The sequence below is a fragment of the Coregonus lavaretus genome, assembly GCF_964263955.1.
Source record: "Coregonus lavaretus genome assembly, chromosome: 11".
In the NCBI taxonomy this organism is placed as follows: domain Eukaryota; kingdom Metazoa; phylum Chordata; class Actinopteri; order Salmoniformes; family Salmonidae; genus Coregonus; species Coregonus lavaretus.
The window spans coordinates 11,695,651-11,723,171 of record NC_139998.1 but is presented as its reverse complement, the minus strand read 5'-3'; the positions used below and the strand labels follow the sequence as shown (position 1 = coordinate 11,723,171).

Sequence of the window (27,521 nt, the reverse complement as noted above, 5' to 3'; positions counted from 1 at the left end):
GGCCTGTAATTTTCATCATAGGTACACGTCAACTATGACAGACAAATTGAGAGAAAAAAATCCAGAAAATCACATTGTAGGATTTTTTATGAATTGATTTGCAAATTATGGTGGAAAATAAGTATTTGGTCACCTACAAACAAGCAAGATTTCTGGCTCTCACAGACCTGTAACTTATTCTTTAAGAGGCTCCTCTGTCCTCCACTCGTTACCTGTATTAATGGCACCTGTTTGAACTTGTTATCAGTATAAAAGACACCTGTTCACAACCTCAAACAGTCACACTCCAAACTCCACTATGGCCAAGACCAAAGAGCTGTCAAAGGACACCAGAAACAAAATTGTAGACCTGCACCATGCTGGGAAGACTGAATCTGCAATGGGTAAGCAGCTTGGTTTGAAGAAATCAACTGTGGGAGCAATTATTAGGAAATGGAAGACATACAAGATCACTGATAATCTCCCTCGATCTGGGGCTCCACGCAAGATCTCACCCCGTGGGGTCAAAATGATCACAAGAACGGTGAGCAAAAATCCCAGAACCACACGGGGGGACCTAGTGAATGACCTGCAGAGAGCTGGGACCAAAGTAACAAAGCCTACCATCAGTAACACACTACGCCGCCAGGGACTCAAATCCTGCAGTGCCAGACGTGTCCCCCTGCTTAAACCAGTACATGTCCAGGCCCGTCTGAAGTTTGCTAGAGTGCATTTGGATGATCCAGAAGAGGATTGGGAGAATGTCATATGGTCAGATGAAACCAAAATATACCTTTTTGGTAAAAACTCAACTCGTCGTGTTTGGAGGACAAAGAATGCTGAGTTGCATCCAAAGAACACCATACCTACTGTGAAGCATGGGGGTGGAAACATCATGCTTTGGGGCTGTTTTTCTGCAAAGGGACCAGGACAACTGATCCGTGTAAAGGAAAGAATGAATGGGGCCATGTATCATGAGATTTTGAGTGAAAACCTCCTTCCATCAGCAAGGGCATTGAAGATGAAATGTGGCTGGGTCTTTCAGCATGACAATGATCCCAAACACACCGCCCGGGCAACGAAGGAGTGGCTTCGTAAGAAGCATTTCAAGGTCCTGGAGTGGCCTAGCCAATCTCCAGATCCCAACCCCATAGAAAATCTTTGGAGGGAGTTGAAAGTCCGTGTTGCCCAGCGACAGCCCCAAAACATCACTGCTCTAGAGGAGATCTGCATGGAGGAATGGGCCAAAATACCAGCAACAGTGTGTGAAAACCTTGTGTAGACTTAGAGAAAACGTTTGACCTGTGTCATTGCCAACAAAGGGTATATAACAAAGTATTGAGAAACTTTTGTTATTGACCAAATACTTATTTTCCACCATAATTTGCAAATAAATTCATAAAAAATCCTACAATGTGATTTTCTGGATTTTTTTCCTCATTTTGTCTGTCATAGTTGACGTGTACCTATGATGAAAATTACAGGCCTCTCTCATCTTTTTAACCCTCCCGTTGTCCTAGGGTCACAATGACCCGCCACTGTGTTGAACCAACTTTATTTAATTTTTATATTTTGGGGATCATTTGTGAGAAGGAGGCAGTGAGACTTTAAAGAAAGTATCACTGCCTCCTTCTCACAAATGATCAAAAAAATATAACAATTAAATAAAGTTGGTTCAACACAGTGGCGGGTCATTTTGACCCTAGGACAACGGGAGGGTTAAGTGGGAGAACTTGCACAATTGGTGGCTGACTAAATACTTTTTTTCCCCACTGTAAGTACTGAGTGAATGTGTGAAAGTGCGTGTGTTATTCTATATGTATGTGGCAAGACTATAGAATCTATAGGGACCATAGTATTTATGACTACATAAACTACTGAGACTATAGACAATGAGAGACTATAGCTACGCGAGACTATAGATACTTTAGAGAGTATAGATACTGTAGAGACTATGGCGGAACCGCGGAAGTGATACATATGACAGAAGAAGGCTAGAGCTAGTCTTAGAGAGAAGACTAGAGTGAGGGCAAGTAACGGTACCATGCCCCGCTGACAGCTGTCTGTAGGCATTTATAAGAGATGTGTCTACGTGGTCTGCAGCCACTGATAATAGCACGAGGTGCTATTCTATATGTATAGAAAGATACATATAGTGCATAGGAAGTAACGACAGGAGAATCGTTGAAGATGCACATGGGGTAATAAGGGAGATTACCGAGTGTGTTTGGGAATAGTACTAAGTGAATGTGGATGTGAGAGTGTGACTGAATGGATACCCCAACCAGTTCTGTGAGCAGAACGTTGTTTGAGAGTGATCTGTGTGTATTAGTAGTAGTAGATTGAGAATGTCTTCCTATTGGGAAGAAGGGAGTCCTAGTTGAAGGAAACAGATATGGAGACTAGTGAAAGTAACAAAGTGAATGGTAATTGGCTTTCAGATAACATTCTAATAATGCAATGTCTTAGTAATTTGAAGAAGTAAATGTTTCAATACAAGGTCACATGACGAACAGAGTTATGAGGCCGCCATCTGTTGTTTGGGTTAGAGATAAGCTTCCTGTGGAACAATAGATAGCCGCCAGTACACACTGAACTCAAACAGGCTGTAAGGGACACAGTGGGGGTAAGGGACACAGTGGGGAAATTTGGGACAGAGGTATGAATAATTGAATAAGATACATTTTTTTATTTTTATAGTTTGGGTAGCACCAGTGATTTAAGTAAGTAATGTAATCTAAAACAATAATCTGTTTCCATTACGTGGAACTGTGTCCAGAATGAAGTAGATCCAGGTAAATGTTTTAGTACCGAATATTGAGCTGATAAGCCAGCACCAACTTTTTGAAGGTCCTAGCAGATTTGTTAAACAACAGGTTTCATATTTTCACTACTTTATGTCCCAGGGACAGTTTGTACAGAACTGTATGTCAATGCAACAGGTCAAAATGACAATGAATACAAGAGAGGGGCTCTGGGATTGTTTACTTTAGAAGGTGCCTATTCAGCTTGACGGGACACTGCATCATCTGATGTGTCTGAAGTATAATTCTGTATACACATGGGTTTATCAAGACTTCCTGCCCAAGATGCAGTAAACTCACTTAAGATTAAGATGTTTATTTTCTTTCTTCCAGGACTTATGGAATGTCTGCTACCAAGTTTTTTTAAAAATATGTTTGCCAATGGTTCTGTCTCTCCCTTTGAGGGGTTTCCTGAGGCAGGTGCCTTAGGAGAGCAGTTATTGAGACTGTGTACTGTGCAGTGTAAAGGTGCCCGGATCCAGCTGTTGAGGGAGCTCCCAAATTAAGTAAGGCCATTTTGTTTGTTTTTACCCTACGATTTTTACCACACACACGCCAGCACCCTCACACAACCCACCTTGATAAGAAATGTACTGAAAAACCCAATGTAAACCTGACACACAAAATGTTTGAAATATCTTTAAATAATGTCTGAGGTACAGGGAAACAAACACTCACTTAATGGGGTTGAATGACCTCTGACCTCTGTTCTGACTTCCTGGTGAGGCCTGATCACCCTCACTAGAAAGACTAGAGACATTGGGTGAGATTTAAATGGGCTATGTAAACACTAGATAATTAGGAAGAAGTTTATAATTTATCAACAGTCCTATGTGTGATTCAGAACAAGAGAAGGAGAGCGAGAGCGCTGCCCCTGAATGAGGGACACCTGTCTCTAATCTATTTTACCATTACCTTATGGGATACAATTAAGTTAAGATGCAGTCATCAAGGGTTTTAATTCTAATTTTATTTGTTATTTTGATTTAACAGGCAGTGTTGTTTTGTTTTTTTGGACGCATGACTCACCATGTTAGTCATGTGTCCAAAGGGGGAATTACCGGTCCCCTGGGGCCCTTTGGTAAATATGCAAATAGATTTTCTTCACATGCTTGCCAGTAAAAGGAAAAAAATTATTTTGTTAATGGTTGACAGTTCCTCCAAATGGATTGAAGTTTTCCCCACCTCTAGTTTTATTAGAAGAAGTGTATTGCTGTTGTGTTGTTTGTTTGTGTTTGTCTTGCTTCAATACAAATCTCACCAGATTGGGTCTGCTGGATGGTCGGGATTTTTCCCTCAGGATTAGCCCTCTAACTCCCTGACCCTGTAACTCTGCAGTGAGATCACCAAGATGATAGGAGAGTATAAGCCAATTTGGAGGAATAAAAATGTTTTCAACTGTGTGTTGTTATTCTCTTTGACATTTGTATTAAGAATATTGGTAGTAGTAATAATTAGTCATACAGTAAATAATTTGTCATTTGTTGTTCAAACTGTTGTTCTGGTCTGTCCTCTCGCGACGTTATGGCGAAGGTGACCACAGATGGTATCTAGAAGCATGGAAGGGATAATTCGGTCGAGAACAGTGTGAACCTCACCCCCTTTAACCGGCTGAAGTAATGGCGACAATGGCTTCACTATGGTCCTTCAGCACTTCTACCGTGAGACCTGAGTCCGAGCCAGCAACCTGTACACAGCATCCAGTCGAAGCTATCAACTGCCTTTTCTCTCATGCCTTTTCTCTCAGGAGTGCGACATGAGTCCACGTGAAGTGAGCATGGAGAGAGATCCCCATCCAAACTTCTCTCATGCTGCTGGTGTACTGGTAGGAAAATGGACAAGACATAATGGACTGTATAGGACAGTGGCGGCTCAGGTGAGGGACATTATCAAGGGCCATCCACTTTGAACATGTGCCATTGGGAGGACGAACTGAAACGGCAGAAGAATGAGTGCCGAGAGGGAGGGGTGTGGTCAACCGTGGCCGTAATTAATTTAGGCTTATCCAAAATTGTTTATTTGGGGTATCAGGTTGATTGTGGAGGTCTGCACACTGCAAAATGTATAGTAATTTAGACTAGAAATACATTGAGATAGCGATCTGTCATTAACATGCCACTCGCGACAAAAGCTCCAGCTGAAATGTAATTGCCAGAATCCATAAATGAAATTGTGTAATGAAGCATATGTGTAACTGTATGAAGTGAAGGTCTTAAGCCATGGTTTTACAAGAAGGATTGTACAACCCAGAATGAAGGGTTTGAAATGATGAAGTGTCTGGTTTTATGTGCTGATTTCCCTTACTTGAATAGAAGTATAGAACCTTTTGATAGAAGCTATAATCTAATGCTTACCTTAAAATGTAATGATAATTATCACAGATTGAGTGAGGAGGGAATGTGATGGAAAATGTTATGTTTGTGCTTTTCTATTAACCAATTTCTGTGTTCTATGTTTATGCTTTTCTAATAACCAATTTCTGTGTTCATGCAAGTGACTGATTGAACGATCACTATTGGTATCTGCAATTTGGCAGTACGCCCAGACCCTTGTTTTGAGAACGAAAGATATCTCAGTTTCAAGGTCTCAGCTTAGAGAGAAGAAGCCTCGTGAGGTATTGGTCTGTCACATGCATGAACCAGTATTGGTTGGTCACATGAATGAAGCAAACGTTAATGTTCAATTAATTATGAATGATGAATAAGCTTAATCATGCAAATATTACTTTCTGTGTAATCAGTATATAAGAGAACCAACGGGACTTCCCTGGTAGAGCTCCTGATCAACATGTGTACTTGGTGCATTGAGTTGGTTGGAACATCTCCAGCGCGCTGATAATAAACAATGATTCATTTAAGATTGACTTTGTGTGTCCCTGTGTAGAATTTCCACGACAACACTATTATTGCACACAGAGTGAGTCCATGCAACTTATTATGTGACTTGTTAAGCACATTTTTTGCCATAACAAAGGGGTGGAATACTTATTGACTCAATACATTTCACGTTTTCATTTTTAATTAATTTGTAAAAATGTCTAAAAACATGGACACCGGGTCCCCACATTTCCCACTCTCCCATGCCGAATTGCCTGAAGCCATAGGGCTCTTCTCGCAGGCTCTATTTCCCTACGTGGGAGCATTGCAAATTGTAGGTCAGGATTTTTGACCTGGTTACATGTCAATTGAACAACACAGCAGCTTTCCAGCATGTTTTGTTTCCCCCAATTTGTGGGCATGGTCGAGGGGAATTCCTTCTTATGAGGTGAATATCTACTCGGAGTGTTCTAGAACCCTTTGCCTTAGAAAGAACCCTCATCTTCCAAAAAGGTTTCTTCAGATGAAAAAGGTTATTGATAGAACCCTATCCCTCCACAAATAACCTTTTGGAAAAAATAATTCTAAGTGTAGTGTATTAGTCATTATAGTATGCCTGCTGTCAGCACTCTGATTTAGATGCACAAATGTCTCAGAAATAATGACTAAATCGAATTGTGCACCACTACCAAAACACAGAGGTTTTAGGTACCCCTTCACTTCTTCGCTCATAAGGAAATGGCCATAAATTGAATTGGAGTCCAGTGTCAGAAAAGTGAAAAAGATAACTAAGACAGCAGGAAGTCACTTTATTGAGATTCGCTAACAGCATGAGATAATGTGTTGTGGTCCAGACTCTAGCTAAAAGCCAGACTAATGCATTTCACCCAATCAATCACTGTGTGACTGTATGCTTCTATGAAGACTTCAGACTGCGCTCATCAATTTGATTACTGCATGTGCATTCCAAATGGCACCCTATTCCCTATTTAGTGCACTACTTTAGACCAGGGCCCATATGGCTCTGGTCAAAAGTAGTACACAATATAGGGAATAGGGTGCCATTTGGGACGGAGACGATGATGTGTCTAGACGCTAGATTGAAAGTGAAAATTCCTTTCACACTCTTTGTTCATGTCCGTCATTGTGTCCTCTTTGTTCAAAACCATCTTAGTGAATCGACTACAGGTAAGTGAAAAATCATGTTAATTTTATTACGAGGAAACTAAGGAAACCCACAGATGATTTCAGTGATGACTAACCGAAAGATGACTACAGAGCTCTATAGTTGTTGAGTGCAGAGCACCACAGGTACATATTTATGAGCAGGTTCTATGCGATCGATTTGGAGAGGAGACGTCATAAATGAGGAAGCACTTAGGGGAGCCCCTCTCATAAAAGTAGGTCCATCCTGCTCCAGAGGTGGAGTAGATGATGGAGGAAAGGCCAGGTCACACTCGAGATTTGTCAGGTTACTTAGGACCTTTAGTGGGGTAATGCAGTTTTTCCACAATAGTGTGTCATGACAAACCTATTTTACGGGAGGTGTCAAGTCTGCAAAATCTTGTCGAGGAGACCAGAGGACAAAGTTCTAGGAAGAATGAGGGCAGGGGAGGGGCTTAGCAAGGAGGGAAGAGTTGGTAACTAGCTCTCTCTTACTCTCTCTCCCTCACACAAGCGCACAAGTACACAAGCACACACACACCAGACACATTTCCCGTGCAAGCCAAGATTCTTATGACACAACTCCTGAGAGGTTTCCAGTATGTGTCTGTAAGAGAAAATGATAACTACTTTAGTGAGGGAAAATGTATTTGCTACGACTGTGATATGTGGCTCTCACCCAGCTGTCGTAAAAAATTATGCACTAATTGTAAGTCGCTCTCGATAAGAGCATCTGCTAAATGACTCAAATGTAATGTAAATGTAGAAAACAATCCAGTGCTAATGAACCATTACTATGCAACACATGCTTCTTGATGACTGCAGTTTCTCTCTCTATATGGTGCCTTGTCTCATATTTTGCAGAAGTGGCACAAAAGAAAACAAGCCAACAGTAACCATGTTGTCCCCCACGTACCTGCGGCACTCCAGGAACAGGGTTGCCTACCCCTGCATTAAAGGTTCCTCCAAGAACCCCTCAACTAACCAAATGTGCAAATATGAACCATTGACTAGCAATGGTTCCTTGAGGAACTCGAGGGGTTCCTTGTGTAGACTGGCTGTAATTAAGAGTCCTGCTCAGTAAACCATGTTCCTGAATCTGTAAGATAATGTAGGTAGTCTTCCAAATGTAGATGAGTGTTATGCATGCTTATAAGCAAAGTGATGTAGTTAGCTACATGTAACATGTATATGTAAGAGAGTGTAAGGTAGTCTCTCACAACCAGATGTTCAACCACACACTCAGTGCCAGCAAACACTATACTCACATCAAACCCTTGATGCACATTTTGACAATGAGGGTTAGAAATAGATGCTTTAGTTGACGCTTATCGTTTCCTCTCTGATTGTAGTGTGGAGTGAAGAATGCCCTGCCTGGCCGGGGAAGTGATTCCTTCGAGGGAGGAACTCTTTATTTGAAGTTCAGTAGAGGGGCACGCTTTGGGGAGATGAGCGCCCTGACCGTCCTCACCTCCTGAGTTGTGTCTGAACTCGTCATTTGGAGCTGAGGAGGGCTTAAGAAATTCTCTCTAGAGAGATGGAAATGAGGAGCCTGGCTCTGGCTGGCTTTCCTCCATGACCCTGAACCGATCCGAGCCAATCCTCCCAGGTTACCACAGTCGATTACCCCTCCATTCACACTCTGTCCAGTCAGCTTGGCTCGGGCTGTCTCCAGCTTGGTCTGTACTCTATTAACTTCCACTTGAGTCAAATGTTCCTTTAGTCTCCCATTGGTTATTAGGCCTGTTAGTTCCCTTCAGTTGGTATAGCCTACATTATCACTTCATTTCATTACATTGCTTCATTTACCTTCATTTGCTTCCACTGTAAACGCAGTCAGGGCCGTGTTGTTGTTGCTGAGGATCATCAGTAACAGTTGATAATATAACAAAAATGACATGCAGGCTAATTAAATCGTTATGGAGCGGAACGCAGACCAAGCCATAACAGTTTGAACCCGATGGTTAATGCAGGCCAGTGCAGGCAATAGACAAGGGTATAGCCTACTATTGTACACTGATTCATCCTGAAAGTTGCCATATTCAGTTCTTCAACCCATGGTAATGTTGGAAGATTAGTGTACATACAATTATAATATGGAGAATAAACATGTGTAAAGGCTCTCCAAACCTGTTGTTTCCAAACCCTAAATCATTTACAAGATCAGAGTATTTTTAAATATACCAATTGGTGCTGAAACAGAGACGAATATGCATATATTTATATGGCCCACTGGGTACATTCTGGTTGAATCAATAATTTCAATGAAATTACATTGAGCCAACGTGGAACAGACGTGGACTTGACGTCTGTGCCCAGTGGGGGCTTCTTTCATTGATCCCTAATATTATGAACACCGACTCTAGTGAGTCTGTCGACAAAATTCTAACTAAAAGGTACATGTACTGATACCCTATTGAATGAAAACTCCACAAGAAAATCTGTTGGCCAGCAAGTGGGAGGGTTTTCAGCGGTTTAAATAAATGTATTCCGAGCACAAGGTAGCCACATCTGCAGCGCGCAAGGTAGACGAGCAGAGTAGTATTACAATCTCACACACACCTATGCAAACTGAGCTAATCATTCTGTACGTGCAGCATAGCAGCTATCGCAAACAATATTATAGGTTGGTAGAATGGAAGTTTTGACTATGTGGCTGGCATATATCCAACTGATTTGTTTGAGCTCAGTGTAGTGGAGGTGGTGGGGGCTACCTGTTGTCAGAGCTACCTTCCAGAACCCAGCCGGAAAACTGGAGAGTGGGCAGGAGAGGAGAGGAGAGGAGAGGAGAGGAGAGGAGAGGAGAGGAGAGGAGAGGAGAGGAGAGGAGAGGAGAGGAAAGGAGAGGAGAGGAGAGGGGAGATGAGAGGAGAGACAAGGGGAGAGGAGAGGGCAGGGCAGGGGAGGGGAGACACCTGTGCTCAGACTGTGTTTGCATGCTGGCATCCTGATGGTCTAGTATCTCTCTGTGGGTGGCTTGTCCCAGACATCGCTGGCAACACTATGTCATGATGAAACTTGTCTCAAGGAGAAGCAGCATAAAGCATGTAGTCGGTGCATCTTTCTGTAGGCTACAGTAAAAATGATACATTCCTAGTGAGAGGGTGAAAGATGACATATTTAGCAATTCCTGTACAGCACTTTAGAAAAAATAATTATACTAGACAGCACACTTTTCTACTAGAGCATGTCAACAGAGACATCAAACCGACATCTTGATGTCAACTATTCCTGTTTGGCCTGGATAATTTTTGAATGTCTAAAATGAAATGAATAACTGAGATGTGAAAGATGTTGAAGGACTTATAATCTCCCGGAGTGAGTTGGTAACACAACCCTGACTTTGTATCTACTTGCAACCAGTGATTCATAAAAAAAAACTATCTCAAGTTTGTGATTACCCATGAGCTATTTTGATAGGACATACGTACATATGAGACTCAAGGGAATCACTCTTGTCTCTTGAGGACCAATACCTTGAAGCTTTGACCTTCCTAGAAGTTAGCGCTGACTCACTCAATACCCAGGGGTAGGAATATGCGTATGTCTCCTCTATATGTCTCCTGTCAGCGTATTCAACACAAGTCTAGGTGTATGAAGTTGTATACCAGTGTATATGTGTACGCGACCTGGGATCTAAAAAACAACCTGAGTGATCTGCTTTCCCTGGGGCCAGATATTGCTGAAGGCAACATTTGAGATTCATGCTATGGCCTTAAAAGCCCAGTGCAGTCATAAATGTACTTTTCCTGTGTTTTATATACATTTCCACATTATGAGGTTGGAATAATAATGTGAAATTGTGAAAATGATGACAATGCCATTTTAGTGTAAGAGCTGTTTGAAAAGAACACCTGAAATTTCAGCCTGTTTTAGTGGAATAGAGTTTTGGCCTGCCTGTTGACATCACCAGGCGGAAAATTGAAAAGTTTAGAAATGCATAAAACCTTCCGTAGTCTGCGTTATTTTAATATTATGTGCCCAAAGGAAAGAATGATGGTGCCTGTAAGTGTATTTAGACATAGCCTATTTAAAATAAGTTGTTGTTTCGTTTTGTTTAGAATTTGATTATAATTATTCACTCAGTTTTTTGTGAATTTAATCTTGCTTATTGACAACATTTGGCATGTCCATGCTCAGCCATAATGCAATTCACAGTAGGCCTAGCCCCTATATCAGTGCGAATGCTATGTATATATTTCAACATTGAAGCCATGCAATTACTTAGAACAATGTGGACTGCAAACAGGTTCAAGTTAACATATTTAGCAAAGATGGGATAGGTCTACAGTTTGTTATTTTGTTTCTGTAAGCTATTTAACAAACTATAACGGACTAACATTGGAATTGGAGTTGATTCAAGGCAATACAGAAAAGACCGTAAATACACAACTTGAAGCAGCCACATATTTAGCCATGGAGCACGTTCTGATTGGCCAGTGATGGGCCAAGTATCGACACACCCACAACTTGTTCATTCATCAAAACCCAGCTCTTTTGTGCCAACCCCAGCAACTGCGCCAATAATTGTGCCTGTGAAAATAGCACAATTATTTGTGACACACCCATTGCGTTCGGTTTGTTAGAATAGAGCCCTAGGGGTGAAATGAATGGTGTTGCATGGTTACTGCCAAGCAATCGTTGGCCTCAGTCTTGAACTGCGTGGATTGAAAAGACTCCCACCTTTGTGTGGGCTCACAAATCCCTAGATTGAGGTGGGCTCAGTTCTAAACAACACTGAGTTTATTCTCAACGTATTGTTACAGATACATTTTCCATCATACTCACTTACAGATAGACAGACATTGAAGCGCTAACATGTCTTGTCAATGTGAGAGAGTTTGCGTTTGCTCAAGACACAGCAGCAGAACTGACAAATTTTTATTTTATTTATTTCACCTTTATTTAACCAGGTAAGCCAGTTGAGAACAAGTTCTCATTTACAACTGCGACCTGGCCAAGATAAAGCAAAGCAGTGCGATAAAAACAACAACAACACAGAGTTACATATGGGATAAACAAAACGTACAGAATGATACCCTTGATTAAAGCCCACGGCTTATCCTGAGAATGGCATAACAATGACAAAAGAAAATATTGGGAACGTCACTAGAGATATTTAAACAGACTAGAATAAATACACATTTCAATGTAATTATTGCGGAGAAGCAGGGTGGCTGCAATGAAATGGCTCAGCAAACCCCTGGGTACGAAAGGCTGCTGTTGGACCACCCCCGATGAACATTAATTAAATCTAGCTGTTCAAATTAGGGTTTAGCATGCTGTGACATGTTTTTGTTTAGACAAAAATAGGACACACTTCACACGTCTCACACACCCATAGTCAAACTTTCAAATTACATTAGGTCACTTAAGAGAGAGAATTAAATCTGTCGCACAGAGAGAGAGAGGGAGAGAGAGGGAAGAAGGAAGGGAGGGAGTGAGAGAGAGAGATGGAGAGAGAGAAGGAGAGGGAGAGAAATGGGGAGGGAGAGAGAGAGATGGGGAGGAGAGAGATGGAGAGAGAGAAGGAGAGGGAGAGAGAGAGATGGGAAGGGAGAGGGAGAGAGATGGGGAGAGAGAAAGGAGGGAGTGAGAGAAATGGGGAGGGAGAGGGAGATGGGGAGGGAGAGAGATGGGGAGAGAGAGATGGTGAGGGAGAGAGAGAGATGGGGAGGAGAGAGAGAGAGAGATGGGGAGGAGAGAGATGGAGAGAGAGAAGGAGAGGGAGAGAGAGAGATGGGGAGGGAGAGGGAGATAGATGGGGAGAGAGAGGGAGATGGAGAGATGGGGAAAGAGGGAAGCTTTGAGAGAAGGAGAGGGAGAGAAATGGGGAGGGAGAGAGAGAGATGGGGAGGAGAGAGATGGAGAGAGAGAAGGAGAGGGAGAGAGAGAGATGGGAAGGGAGAGGGAGAGAGATGGGGAGAGAGAAAGGAGGGAGTGAGAGAGATGGGGAGGGAGAGGGAGATGGGGAGGGAGAGAGATGGGGAGAGAGAGATGGTGAGGGAGAGAGAGAGATGGGGAGGAGAGAGATGGAGAGAGAGAAGGAGCGGGAGAGAGAGATGGGGAGGGAGAGAGAGAGATGGGGAGGAGAGAGATGGAGAGAGAGAAGGAGAGGGAGAGAGAGATGGGGAGGGAGAGAGAGAGAGAGATGGGGAGGAGAGAGATGGAGAGAGAGAAGGAGAGGGAGAGAGAGAGATGGGGAGGGAGAGGGAGATAGATGGGGAGAGAGAGGGAGATGGAGAGATGGGGAAAGAGGGAAGCTTTGATGGGAAAGCTTTGATGTGATTAAATGTGCTTTACTTTCTCAGGCTCACCTCAACTGAGTGCAGCCATGCCCCATTGTTTAGAGTCTCTGTTTGAAAAGCGGCAAGTTCTGAACAAAAGGCTGCCACGGTTTCTGGATGGCCGTTGTTAGTTACCCGAGGTAGTCTTTCATAAAGCAGGCAGACAACGAAATATAACAAAAATAAATTAATCTACCTTGAATAATGGCAATGTGTTTCTGAGATGCATAATACAGTACATAAAAATTATTCATAGTATATGCTCTGGATGAGGGCTGTTGATTAAAGTGCTGTCAGTGTAAAATGAATTGATAATTTGGAGGATATTCACTTCAGTAGCGTAATAGATTCCTTTGCAGAAGGTGTGTTCTGTGAGTTGCAAAAATGTTGAAATACAGTACTGAGAGAGATAATAGAGTGGCACTTCAAATGCCAGTTAGATTATAAATACTACACAGTGGAAAGTAGGACAGGGCCGTTTCTAGGTTTTTGGGGGCCCGAAGCGTGATTTGGTTGAGGGCCCCCCCACCTCGCAGGCAAAACATTTTAGTGGCCCTCTTGGCATCGTAGAGATAATGTTGCAGATTTTATACACATTTTCTGCAATTCTACACATTTTTTACATGGGGAAGAGAGAACATTTTGTCATTTTTAAACTAATTTCATGCAGGTTTACTCATTTTGCCATGGGACAGAGAGAAAACGTTGCAGTTTTAAAGCTAATTTCCTGTAATTCTAAACATTTTGCCATGACTTCTGCCATGTTCATAATGATATCTGAGTAAGAGTGATAACAAAATCAATAGGGGCCCCCTAGAGGTCAGGGTCCCTGGGCACGTGCCTTGCATGCCAGATCAGTAATTCGGCCATGATTACTACAAGGTTTAGATAGCTGGCTAGACTAACTTAACTAGTAATCTATCAAATGTTAGCTGACATGGGCTAATTGAGTGACTGTCAGTGACTGACATAACAACAGAAAAACTGCTGATGCACAACCACATTTTTAAATTGCACGTTGTGTATTCTACTATCCTAACTAACAGTCATTTGAGACAACAACTGACTTCCTAAAATATTGGTTGGGGACCCCCTAGCAACGCTTATTTCACTTATGCCTAGAAACGGCACTGAAAGAGGAACGATCATCCAAAACGGCATGTGAGTTATTATTACTCTCTGTACGATCATAGTGAACGTTCTTCCCTCCCTGAGAGCAGTGGAATCAATGATCTGCTAATCAATTCGAGTTTGGGGCTAGAGGATATCCAAGCTGGTCCAAGAACCCATCCATGTAGCCTAAGCTTATGGTAGGTATATCGGATAATTCAAAGTGTAATGACACAGTAACACTGTAACAATCATTGAGAGTAGAATACAACTATACTTTTAGCTCCTAACCATGAAGTTGACATAGATTGAAAAAGGTTAGTGGTAGTTAGACAATTAACTGAATTATTCTTGGTTTGAGTATGCATTTATAGAGTGGTGTTGCTCACATGCCTGTGTAGAACCACCCAACTAGCTGTGCTATTTTAGGAGGGTCAGTGTCTGAAGAAGGCTGAGGGAGGGTGGCTGGCTTGAGTCAACCTGCTGAATATTATATTGATCCCTCTCTGGACCTTCTCATCACTGTCACCTCCCCTCACCTCCCCTCAGCCCCCCTCCCCTCCTCTCCCTCCCTCCCTCCCTCCCTCCCCTCACCTCCCCTCAGCCCTCACCATATGGGCATGGAAGCCAAAACAGATGCTCATGAATTTAGATGAGATGTTTTGGGGATTCTATTTTGGACGTCCCACATTGAGACAGTTGACTCAGCTATGAGAGAGAGGCCATTCTGAACTGCCACTGGACTGGTTACACTGTCTGATTAATGAGTAGTAGACACTCACTGGCCTCCTTAGTGCATGAGTCAGACAGCATAGGACTATAGTGGTGAAGGTCTGGGAAGGTCATTGAGAAGTGTTCTAACAGACAGTAGTGATCTGTAGTGATCTGTAGTGATCTGTCAAACTTGGGTATGTAACTATGTGTACTAGAAAGACCCTGAATTTAATCACTGGATTTACAGACTGAGTGGCACAGGTGGTAATTAATTCGTGTTTAGCTAAATCAGCTAGTGGCATGCTAATCGTGTAGTCGCAAACAAGAATATTTAGTCTGTCTCCAAGTTTGTTTACATCTGGGTAATTTTATTTGTTTCTTTAGTATTTCATGAGGCAACAACAGAAGCATAACAACAATGGTAATGTTCCATTAGTATTGGAATCGCACTGCACTCCCACTTTGACAATTACACCCTCCCTCTATGTCAATTTCCTTAAATGGTTTATAGAATTATTGAACATCTGCATTTGTTTCATCTATTGTGTCTGTGAAGGATACAAAAGGGAAAATCATAGCAAATTCTAATAAAGACATCACAAAGCAATTTCAGGGTATTGTGCGTTTCCTACTGATGGTTCTCAAAGAGAGGCAATTTAAACATGGCTTCTGATGTGTTTCTTCTTTTATGCCATTATATTGATCTGTGAAATGTAATTTACTAACGCTGCCATTTTCCAATTTATTTTTCTTTCACTGACCTGCTTTTCAGCTTTTTCTTCTCTTCGAACACAGACATAATTATTCTATTCCACAAACGAGGTGTGCCACCTTAACAACCTCAATAATAACACGCTGTGTTCGATAAAAACGTCTAGAATTGGTTTTGCCTAATTGAAAATAAAATGTATTTCAAACATATTCTCTTCATTACTGCACCAAATCCCAACAATGAGATGATAACTGCAAAGTCACTTAACTTAAAAAGATACCAAAAGCACAACAACACTGAGCCAGATTCAATACCAAAGAGAGTTATATCCACTCCGACTCTGTCTGGGTTCTCTGTCACCCATCTGTATCAGACAATAAGTAGAAAACAACAGCCCCAGAAGTCTCAGCTGGCTCCCAGTAAGTGGCTGTTATCACTAGAGACGCTTTTGCCACAGAGATCATAGGATCCACTTGTGATTACACAGCAGGGAATAGACATAGTACAGAATAGCAGTATAGTAGAGCACAGTACAGCACAAAACAAATACAAATACCTCCTCACAGATAGACTTACTGATGATGACAGATTTTATTGGATGTCTCAAGGGTCCTCTCAAAACGGATGAAATTTGAAATGGCTTATCAATCATGATCGCTCCGACAATGGTATTCCTATTGCGACAGTTGTATTCCTATTGGCCAGAAGCTATCATTTACTGGACATTTATGATGCCAAACATGCTTCACAATGTATTTTTTGTTTCAGTTTGTATGCACATCCATCTTTTTTTTCTGTGTTGATTGTTTGTGACACAAAAAACAACCAAACTCTTATGGCATGATCTAATCTGAGATCAGTAAAGCTATGTGGAGATACACCAACACCCGCAGCCCGCATCCTATTCCTGTTAGTATGGCTACGAATCCCACCACTGTCTATGTCTACTTGTATCTGTCTCCCCCCTGCTCTCTTTCATTACTGCCTATACCAATAAACAAAACTAACTAACAAACACACACACACACACACCTTCACCTACATCCCCACCCACACACTGACCTGGGGTCTGCTGTTGGAGCATGTCTGAGAGGTCCTGGAGGTGGATGAGGAGGAGTAAGGACCCGGCCCCCAGGAGCAGGAGGAACCAGAGGGAGCAGTAGAAGGAGCAGGGCAGCTTCATGACCGACACCATCACCCTCCTCCTGCCACACAGAGCCTCCAGTAGCCTGCTGGTGCTACTACACTCAGCCAAGAGCATGCCTTCTCAGCCTCGGCCCTGGCACGGGAACCTGCCAGTGGGGAGAGAGTAATAGTTACGTTATTTGCAGCATATAGTTTAAAAAAAAGACATGACAGCAACAGAAAAGCAAATAGGCTAGTCACAATAAATACATAATAGGTAACAGCAAATGAATAACGCCATGTTGCAAACGAGTGCAGTGAATTACACCAGAGATTGCCAGAGGCAACAGACTGTAAAAAGACCATTGGTTTGTGAAAGTAGATCAGGAGAGCAATCTGGAAAAGCAGAGCGTACAGTAAGGTAGTGGTCAAATAGACTAGAGATGCCCAATTAAAACACAATCTAGAGGGGCAATGATTTATTTGCGACAAGCAGAGTGGCAGTGTGAATACTGTGAGTACTTTAACAGATTGGTGTTGGATGCAGTGAGAGTTGTGTCTGCAGAGAGAAGAGGTGGTTAGAGGAGCCAAGAGTGAACATTGTTAGTAATACTGTGTGTGTGTGTTTACTATCCAGGAACCCTGAAGAGTGTCCTGCTGACTGCGGGCTTCTTGTTCCCAAGAGGCCAGGTAGAGCACATCTGTCTCTCTGGCGCACACTCAAAGAATACTCAGCAGGTGTGACTAGCTTCACAAATCAGGTGTCCACAAACACACACACACAGGCATGCATAGGCACACACACACACACACACACACACACACACACATGCATGTTCAACTAGGTGTGATTAGGATGTCTCCTGAAACGAGACAATGCTGGGTAAAAAAAAACATCTCTACACCTATCCCATGCTTCATCAGGTTTTTTTGTATTGGGTGTTGATTGCTTTTCCCTGGAATCCAACCACCCTCTTCGTCTAGTGGTGATTGCTTTTCCCTCTGGTGTAGCCCATAGATTAAAATGGATCAAATGGGCATTCCCATTCAAATCAATGTTCCCTCCTGGGTGGATGGACCAGGAGCCATTTGGTGTTGGATTTGGCAAGTATACTAATTAGCTCCATGTGGTTGTGCTTTGTTCATTTAAGATCTATGTTTTAAGTCACTAGGAACATATACATTTATACTTAGCTAGAATTAGCATTTTGAATATTCGTTCACAAGGTTATGGTGTGGCACACATTTTATCATTATATTTAATAATTTCCTCACAATACATCCAAGCTCTTTTTCAGTTATTTTGTTCCTTCAAATGAAATGTGCAGTGTGCACCCACCCCTCACAGCCTCACAGCCTTGTCATCGAGAGGAAGGCTTCGACAATTAAAATAAATCTCATCCTGCTAATTACGTAGCACCTCTGAACCTACTATTTTATTCTTCCCAGCACAAGATTAAGTTCATTTTCAATAATCAGACAGCGCACTGAGTTCATAATATAATAATATAAAGAGCGTATAATAAAATAATATAAATGGTAATTATATTGTCATGTGACTAAGTTGAACTCTGGTGTTCTTTTGATTGCATTATTTAATCATTATGATGATATAAAAAAAATAATGCATGATAATGAGCTGTGATTAGAAACATATATATTTTTTTTTTGGGTGGGGGGGATCAGGTGATAAATGTCTAACAGTTATGCATTATTAGACTGAATAGACAGTCAAACAATGTTAGAGTAAGGATGTTCTCCTGAAGAAGAATTCCTGACAGACAGAGAAACACAATCCAGCCTGCATCTCCACACACAAACACACACACACACACACACACACACACACATACGTATAGAGTATGCTTTAGCCTGCCTGGAGTACCAGATGAGCAGGGTTTACACATTGTTTTATTGGACTGTTATATTGGTTCCAGTGCGCCAGACAAGCTCAATTAAGCCCCAATAAAGTTTTAGAAATGATTTCGAATAGTATTTGGACCCAGGTCTGGGGCTATCTGATGATATAACCTACAGACAATCACAGCTCAAGGATTACATCCATCCATCCATCACACAGCGGATCCCCACACAATATATCCCAGAGGTGGATCATCACCACTCTGAAATCGGAAACGATTGGTAATATTGAACCACTCAGATCATGTTTGCTGTATCAATATTGTGACTCTCACTGTTATGATTTGAAGAACGAATGAAGTGGGTCTGCTGAGAGCAGCTTGTGCTGTCTGCTGCTGCAATACTACCAGTGAGTTATTGGTTTGGATCCGTGTACAAAGCTCTATTGGAGAAAAACAAGGAAAATAAAAAAGACAAACCTGTGTGATTCACCATTGTCAATTCATGACAAACAATCCAGGCTCTGTCGCAGCCGGCCGCGACCGGGAGACTCATGGGCGGCGCACAATTGGCCTAGCGTTGTCCAGGGTAGGGGAGGGAATGGCCGGCAGGGATGTAGCTCAGTTGATAGAGCATGGCGTTTGCAACGCCAGGGTTGTGGGTTCGATTCCCACGGGGGACCAGTTTACAAAAATACAAAATACAAAATACAAAAAAATACAAAAATATATATATATGTATTCACTAACTGTAAGTCGCTCTGGATAAGAGCGTCTGCTAAATGACAAAAAAAAAAAAAAAAAAAAAACCTGCTCAAAGGTAGTGGTTTGAAGCCTGTTTCTCTGCAAGAAGGCCTAGCCTATATCTCCCAGTGTAGTTTGTGGTTGGAGTTCCCCTTTAAGAGTTAACCGGTCATAAAGGACAAAAAGAAAAGTGATACAATTGCAGTTTAGATGCTTATTCGCAGTTCTATGTTCTGCTGTTCTTGGCCATAATGTAACCTTTACCTCACCTCAGTTCATTTAGAGGTCAACTAACATATTGTTGGATAAACATACACATAGAGGATACAGAGCATGATTTACTGTACTGTACTGACGTTTGCAGCTGGGCTCCACATCATAAAATATAATATTATATGTTTAATCAGAGAATGAAGATGGATTAATCATTTCCTTAGCTGACATTAGTTATAGTTTTTGAACAACTATTTTTACTGACTTGAGAGTCGTGTATTTTTCAGAGTGATTTGTTCATTTTAGTCGTTCGTTTGACCTTTGCTGGCCGCAATGAAAACAGCAGGATAAATATGCGCTCCGACCACCAACTGTCTATCATACAGTATGCACCAACTGTCTATCATACAGTATGCACCAACTGTCTATCATACAGTATGCACCGACTGTCTATCATACAGTATGCACCAACTGTCTATCATACAGTATGCACCAACTGTCTATCATACAGTATGCACCGACTGTCTATCATACAGTATGCACCAACTGTCTATCATACAGTATGCACCAACTGTCTATCATACAGTATGCACCAACTGTCTATCATATACTATGCACCAACTGTTTATCATACAGTATGCATCAACTGTCTATCATACAGTATGCACCAACTGTCTATCATACAGTATGCACCAACTGTCTATCATATACTATGCACCAACTGTTTATCATACAGTATGCACCAACTGTCTATCATACAGTATGCACCAACTGTCTATCATACAGTATGCACCAACTGTCTATCATACAGTATGCACCAACTGTCTATCATACAGTATGCACCAACTGTCTATCATACAGTATGCACCAACTGTCTATCATACAGTATGCACCAACTTTCTATCATACAGTATGCACCAACTGTCTATCATATACTATGCACCAACTGTTTATCATACAGTATGCACCAACTGTCTATCATACAGTATGCACCAACTGTCTATCATACAGTATGCACCAACTGTCTATCATACAGTATGCACCAACTGTCTATCATACAGTATGCACCAACTGTCTATCATACAGTATGCACCAACTGTCTATCATACAGTATGCACCAACTTTCTATCATACAGTATGCACCAACTGTCTATCATATACTATGCACCAACTGTTTATCATACAGTATGCACCAACTGTCTATCATACAGTATGCACCAACTGTCTATCATACAGTATGCACCAACTGTCTATCATACAGTATGCACCAACTGTCTATCATACAGTATGCACCAACTGTCTATCATACAGTATGCACCGACTGTCTATCATACAGTATGTGTAACAGTGTTGCTTCAGTCCCTCTCCTCGCCCCTACCTGGGCATGAACCAGGGACCCTCTGCACACATCGACAACAGTCACCCTCGAAGCACCGTTACCCGTCGCTCCACAAAAGCCGCGGCCCTTGCAGAGCAAGGGAAACAACTACTTCAAGGTCTCAGAGCGTGTGACGTCACCGATTGAAACGCTATTAGTGCGCACCGCTAACTAGCTAGCCATTTCACACTGGTTACATATGCACCAACTGTCTATCATACAGTATGCACCAATTGTCTATCATACAGTATGCACCAACTGTCTATCATACAGTATGCACCAACTGTCTATCATACAGTATGCACCAACTGTCTATCATACAGTATGCACCAACTGTCTATCATACAGTATGCACCAACTGTCTATCATAGAGTATGCACCAACTGTCTATCATACAGTATCCACCAACTGTCTATCATACAGTATGCACCGACTGTCTATCATACAGTATGCACCAACTGTCTATCATACAGTATGCACCAACTGTCTATCATACAGTATGCACCAACTGTCTATCATACAGTATGCACCAACTGTCTATCATACAGTATGTGCGCGCAGGAAAATAGATCATGCTGATAATTGATCACATGGTGCAAGAATAAATGCAATTAATTGATTATTGAATGTTATCGATGGACAGCTTTGTAGAACCAAAACATACAGTTTCAACAAGCTTGAACTTGAGAACAAATTGTTTGGGGGCCTGCTGCAGTTTGCAAACGGCATTGTGCAAATCTCCCTCGCGGCAGTCAAGCGTCGTTCACAGCACACACAACCCCCTGCCGGCCAACGATAAACAAAAAACTTGAAAGAATCCTGATTATACAAGCCTCTCGTTCACCATAGACGTATAAATGTGTGCTTCAAACATTGTACATTTGTGATTGCTAGGTATAGAAATAAGCTACATTCTTGATACCTTTAAAACAAGGTCTAGTTGCGGCCGCAACAGGACTAGATCTAGATCAAGAATTAACCTTATTTCTATGCCTAGCAATCACAAATGTACATTGTTTGAAGCACACTTTCATAAGTCTCAGACACAAATGACAGCTCCAAACAGCTCTCTATGGTGAACGAAAGGCTTGTAGAATAATGAAAAGGCTGAACTCATCATTAGCTGACATTGAAGGGGCTAAGGCCTTTTTATACTGTGGAGGAGAAGGAGGATGTATGATGTCTCCACACATTTTTTACATTTAGCAGACGCTCTTATCCAGAGCGACTTACAGTTAGTGAGTGCATACATTATTATTATATATATATATATTTTTGTATTTGTTATTATATATATATACAGTGGGGAAAAAAAGTATTTAGTCAGCCACCAATTGTGCAAGTTCTCCCACTTAAAAAGATGAGAGAGGCCTGTAATCAACTATGACAGACAAAATTAGATTTTTTTTCTCCAGAAAATCACATTGTAGGATTTTTAATGAATTTATTTGCAAAATATGGTGGAAAATAAGTATTTAGTCAATAACAAAAGTTTCTCAATACTTTGTTATATACCCTTTGTTGGCAATGACACAGGTCAAACGTTTTCTGTAAGTCTTCACAAGGTTTTCACACACTGTTGCTGGTATTTTGGCCCATTCCTCCATGCAGATCTCCTCTAGAGCAGTGATGTTTTGGGGCTGTCGCTGGGCAACACAGACTTTCAACTCCCTCCAAAGATTTTCTATGGGGTTGAGATCTGGAGACTGGCTAGGCCACTCCAGGACCTTGAAATGCTTCTTACGAAGCCACTCCTTCGTTGCCCGGGCGGTGTGTTTGGGATCATTGTCATGCTGAAAGACCCAGCCACGTTTCATCTTCAATGCCCTTGCTGATGGAAGGAGGTTTTCACTCAAAATCTCACGATACATGGCCCCATTCATTCTTTCCTTTACACGGATCAGTCGTCCTGGTCCCTTTGCAGAAAAACAGCCCCAAAGCATTATGTTTCCACCCCCATGCTTCACAGTAAGTATGGTGTTCTTTGGATGCAACTAAGCATTCTTTGTCCTCCAAACACGACGAGTTGAGTTTTTACCAAAAAGTTCTATTTTGGTTTCATCTGACCATATGACATTCTCCCAATCCTCTTCTGGATCATCCAAATGCACTGTAGCAAACTTCAGACGGGCCTGGACATGTACTGGCTTAAGCAGGGGGACACGTCTGGCACTGCAGGATTTGAGTCCCTGGCGGCGTAGTGTGTTACTGATGGTAGGCTTTGTTACTTTGGTCCCAGCTCTCTGCAGGTCATTCACTAGGTCCCCCCGTGTGGTTCTGGGATTTTTGCTCACCGTTCTTGTGATCATTTTGACCCCACGGGGTGAGATCTTGCGTGGAGCCCCAGATCGAGGGAAATTATCAGTGGTCTTGTATGTCTTCCATTTCCTAATAATTGCTCCCACAGTTGATTTCTTCAAACCAAGCTGCTTACCTATTGCAGATTCAGTCTTCCCAGCCTGGTGCAGGTCTACAATTTTGTTTCTGGTGTCCTTTGACAGCTCTTTGGTCTTGGCCATAGTGGAGTTTGGAGTGTGACTGTTTGAGGTTGTGGACAGGTGTCTTTTATACTGATAACAAGTTCAAACAGGTGCCATTAATACAGGTAACGAGTGGAGGACAGAGGAGCCTCTTAAAGAAGAAGTTACAGGTCTGTGAGAGCCAGAAATCTTGCTTGTTTGTAGGTGACCAAATACTTATTTTCCACCATAATTTGCAAATAAATTCATAAAAAATCCTACAATGTGATTTTCTGGAAAAAAAATCTCAATTTGTCTGTCATAGTTGACGTGTACCTATGATGAAAATTACAGGCCTCTCTCATCTTTTTAAGTGGGAGAACTTGCACAATTGGTGGCTGACTAAATACTTTTTTTCCCCACTGTATATATATATTTTATTTTTCATACCCCCCATGGGAATTGAACCCACAACCCTGGCGTTGCAAACGCCATGCTCTACCAACTGAGCTACATCCCTGCCGTCCATTCCCTCCCCTACCCTAGACGACGCTGGGCCAATTGTGCGCCGCCCCATGGGTCTCCCGGTCGCGGCCAGCTATGACAGAGCCTGGATTCGAACCAGGATCTCTAGTGGCACAGCTAGCACTGCGATGCAGCGCCTTAGACCACTGCGCCACTCGGGAAGCCACACATTACATTAACAGATTATACTGCTGATATCATAATCTAAATTTCCTAGTATCTGTGTATTGATTGATCTATCTGCACTGACATTCAAATGACCTCAACATTTAAGCAAACCTATTGTTTTTGATGGAATAGTTATTTCTTATTATAATTCTTCCGCACTTGTCTCAATGCCCGATTGGTAAACATTTTTAAAAATACAATATCGAAATACATTCACATGACCAAAAGTATGTGTACACCTGTACGTCGAACATCTCATTCCAAAATCATGGGCATTAATATGAAGTTGGTCCCCCCTTTGCTGCTATAAAAGTCTCCACTCTTCTGGGAAGGCTTTCCACTAGATGTTGGAACATTGCTGCGGGGACTTGCTTCCATTCAAGCCCCAAGAGCTTTAGTGAGGTCGGGCACTGATGTTGGGCGATAAGGCCTGGCTCGCAGTCGGCGTTCCATTTTATCCCAAAGGTGTTCGATGGGGTTGAGGCGGAGTTGCCAACAACTGGAAGTGCCTGTTAAGAAGGCGACACTCCCTCTTAACTCCTCCTTTACATTTAATGGATTGGCTGAACAGTTCAGAAGAGAACCTCCCCTGACAGTTAGTTTTTATTATCATCAACACCAGAATGAAGGGGATCTAGTTTCAGGAGTTTATTTTACGCCTGGCTACATTAGGTTAGTGTGAATTAACGGAATTTCATGCTCCCAAGGGAGCGCGGAAATTGAAAGTGGCACAGTTATCAAATTGCTTTGGAAAATACTATTTCAACATCACTTTTTCCTGCACTAAAGTTCCATACATGGTATAGCATCCTGTCCTGAAAGAAATTGTACTTGCACCCTTGTACCCACCTTGTACCCTTTCGTGAACTCTGAATAATTAATCATTTCAACCAAGCTATTTTCTTTTATAAGATATAGTGTATTCCAGCATGAGCCAATATGATCAATTTTCCCGTAGTTTGGCCTTTATTGCTCTGTTGCCACCATATGAAAGCCCTTTATGGAGGAAAGGAGAAGAGAAAGACTGGATGCCCTTTCTTTTATCACAAAGCACCACAGCTCTTCCTAATCATGGGATATTAAATAAATGTAAATGTGTCAGGGTCAGACAAAGGTCCATGATTAGAAAACTGCTAATGTCATTTCACAGATTCATCCTCACATCAAACTACAGTCAAATTATTCTAGCAATGAGGCAATATTTCCATTAACAATAGAGTTGAAAGACAGAGTTAGGATTCAGCCTTGAAAAAATGTAATAATGGTCTTGTATCAACAGGAAAAGGTCAGCTAATACACAGTGGCCTTCATCAGATGGATTCTCAGATGAAAAGCAATTGATGCTTTCAATCAATTAAGTGTGTCTATGCGTGAAATGGAACCCAAGTGATTACACAACACAGCCTCACTATGATATCCCCACCTATGCATATTTACTATCAGTCCCTTGTATACTGTTCTAACTGAAATTACACAAAGCATAGCACTACACATACAGTGCCTTTAGAAAGTATTCACACCCCTTGACTTTTTCCACATGTTGTTGTGCCACTGGCCTACACACAATAACCCATTATGTCAAAGTGGAATTATGTTTTAAGAAATGTTTACAAATTAATGTAAAGCTGAAATGTCTTGAATCAATAAGTATTTAACCCCTTTGTTATGGCAAGCCTAAATAAGTTCAGGAGTAAAAATGTGCTTAACAAGTCACATAATATGAATGACTACCTCATTTCTGCACCCCACACATACAATTACCCTACATGACCAAAAGTATGTGGACACCTGCTCGTCGAACATCTCATTCCAAAATCATGGGCATTAATATGGAGTTGGTCCCCCCTTTGTTGCTATAACAGCCTCCACTGTTCTGGGAAGGCTTTCCACTAGATGTTGGAACATTGCTGCAGGGATTTGCTTCCATTCAGCCACAAGAGCATTAGTGAGGTCGGGCACTGATGTTGGGCGATAAGGCCTGGCTCGCAGTCGGCGTTCCATTTTATCCCAAAGGTGTTCGATGGGGTTGAGGCGGAGTTGCCAACAACTGGAAGTGCCTGTTAAGAAGGCGACACTCCCTCTTAACTCCTCCTTTACATTTAATGGATTGGCTGAACAGTTCAGAAGAGAACCTCCCCTGACAGTTAGTTTTTATTATCATCAACACCAGAATGAAGGGGATCTAGTTTCAGGAGTTTATTTTACGCCTGGCTACATTAGGTTAGTGTGAATTAACGGAATTTCATGCTCCCAAGGGAGCGCGGAAATTGAAAGTGGCACAGTTATCAAATTGCTTTGGAAAATACTATTTCAACATCACTTTTTCCTGCACTAAAGTTCCATACATGGTATAGCATCCTGTCCTGAAAGAAATTGTACTTGCACCCTTGTACCCACCTTGTACCCTTTCGTGAACTCTGAATAATTAATCATTTCAACCAAGCTATTTTCTTTTATAAGATATAGTGTATTCCAGCATGAGCCAATATGATCAATTTTCCCGTAGTTTGGCCTTTATTGCTCTGTTGCCACCATATGAAAGCCCTTTATGGAGGAAAGGAGAAGAGAAAGACTGGATGCCCTTTCTTTTATCACAAAGCACCACAGCTCTTCCTAATCATGGGATATTAAATAAATGTAAATGTGTCAGGGTCAGACAAAGGTCCATGATTAGAAAACTGCTAATGTCATTTCACAGATTCATCCTCACATCAAACTACAGTCAAATTATTCTAGCAATGAGGCAATATTTCCATTAACAATAGAGTTGAAAGACAGAGTTAGGATTCAGCCTTGAAAAAATGTAATAATGGTCTTGTATCAACAGGAAAAGGTCAGCTAATACACAGTGGCCTTCATCAGATGGATTCTCAGATGAAAAGCAATTGATGCTTTCAATCAATTAAGTGTGTCTATGCGTGAAATGGAACCCAAGTGATTACACAACACAGCCTCACTCTGATATCCCCACCTATGCATATTTACTATCAGTCCCTTGTATACTGTTCTAACTGAAATTACACAAAGCATAGCACTACACATACAGTGCCTTTAGAAAGTATTCACACCCCTTGACTTTTTCCACATGTTGTTGTGCCACTGGCCTACACACAATAACCCATTATGTCAAAGTGGAATTATGTTTTAAGAAATGTTTACAAATTAATGTAAAGCTGAAATGTCTTGAATCAATAAGTATTTAACCCCTTTGTTATGGCAAGCCTAAATAAGTTCAGGAGTAAAAATGTGCTTAACAAGTCACATAATATGAATGACTACCTCATTTCTGCACCCCACACATACAATTACCCTACATGACCAAAAGTATGTGGACACCTGCTCGTCGAACATCTCATTCCAAAATCATGGGCATTAATATGGAGTTGGTCCCCCCTTTGTTGCTATAACAGCCTCCACTGTTCTGGGAAGGCTTTCCACTAGATGTTGGAACATTGCTGCAGGGA

General features: G+C 41.7%; 1 protein-coding gene across 1 annotated transcript in view; it reads right to left on the bottom strand.

Annotated features, from left to right (window-relative positions):
• Positions 1 to 16,847, bottom strand: part of LOC311136809 (carbohydrate sulfotransferase 8-like) — a gene marked incomplete at both ends in the record, with an annotated part of 63,300 nt that extends 46,453 nt beyond the window's left edge. The window contains one exon of the mRNA XM_084171090.1: positions 16,649 to 16,847. Coding sequence (XP_084027216.1) covers positions 16,649 to 16,847 — 199 coding nt within the window. The remainder of the gene's footprint in view (positions 1 to 16,648) is intronic.
• Positions 16,848 to 27,521: the final 10,674 nt, after the last annotated feature.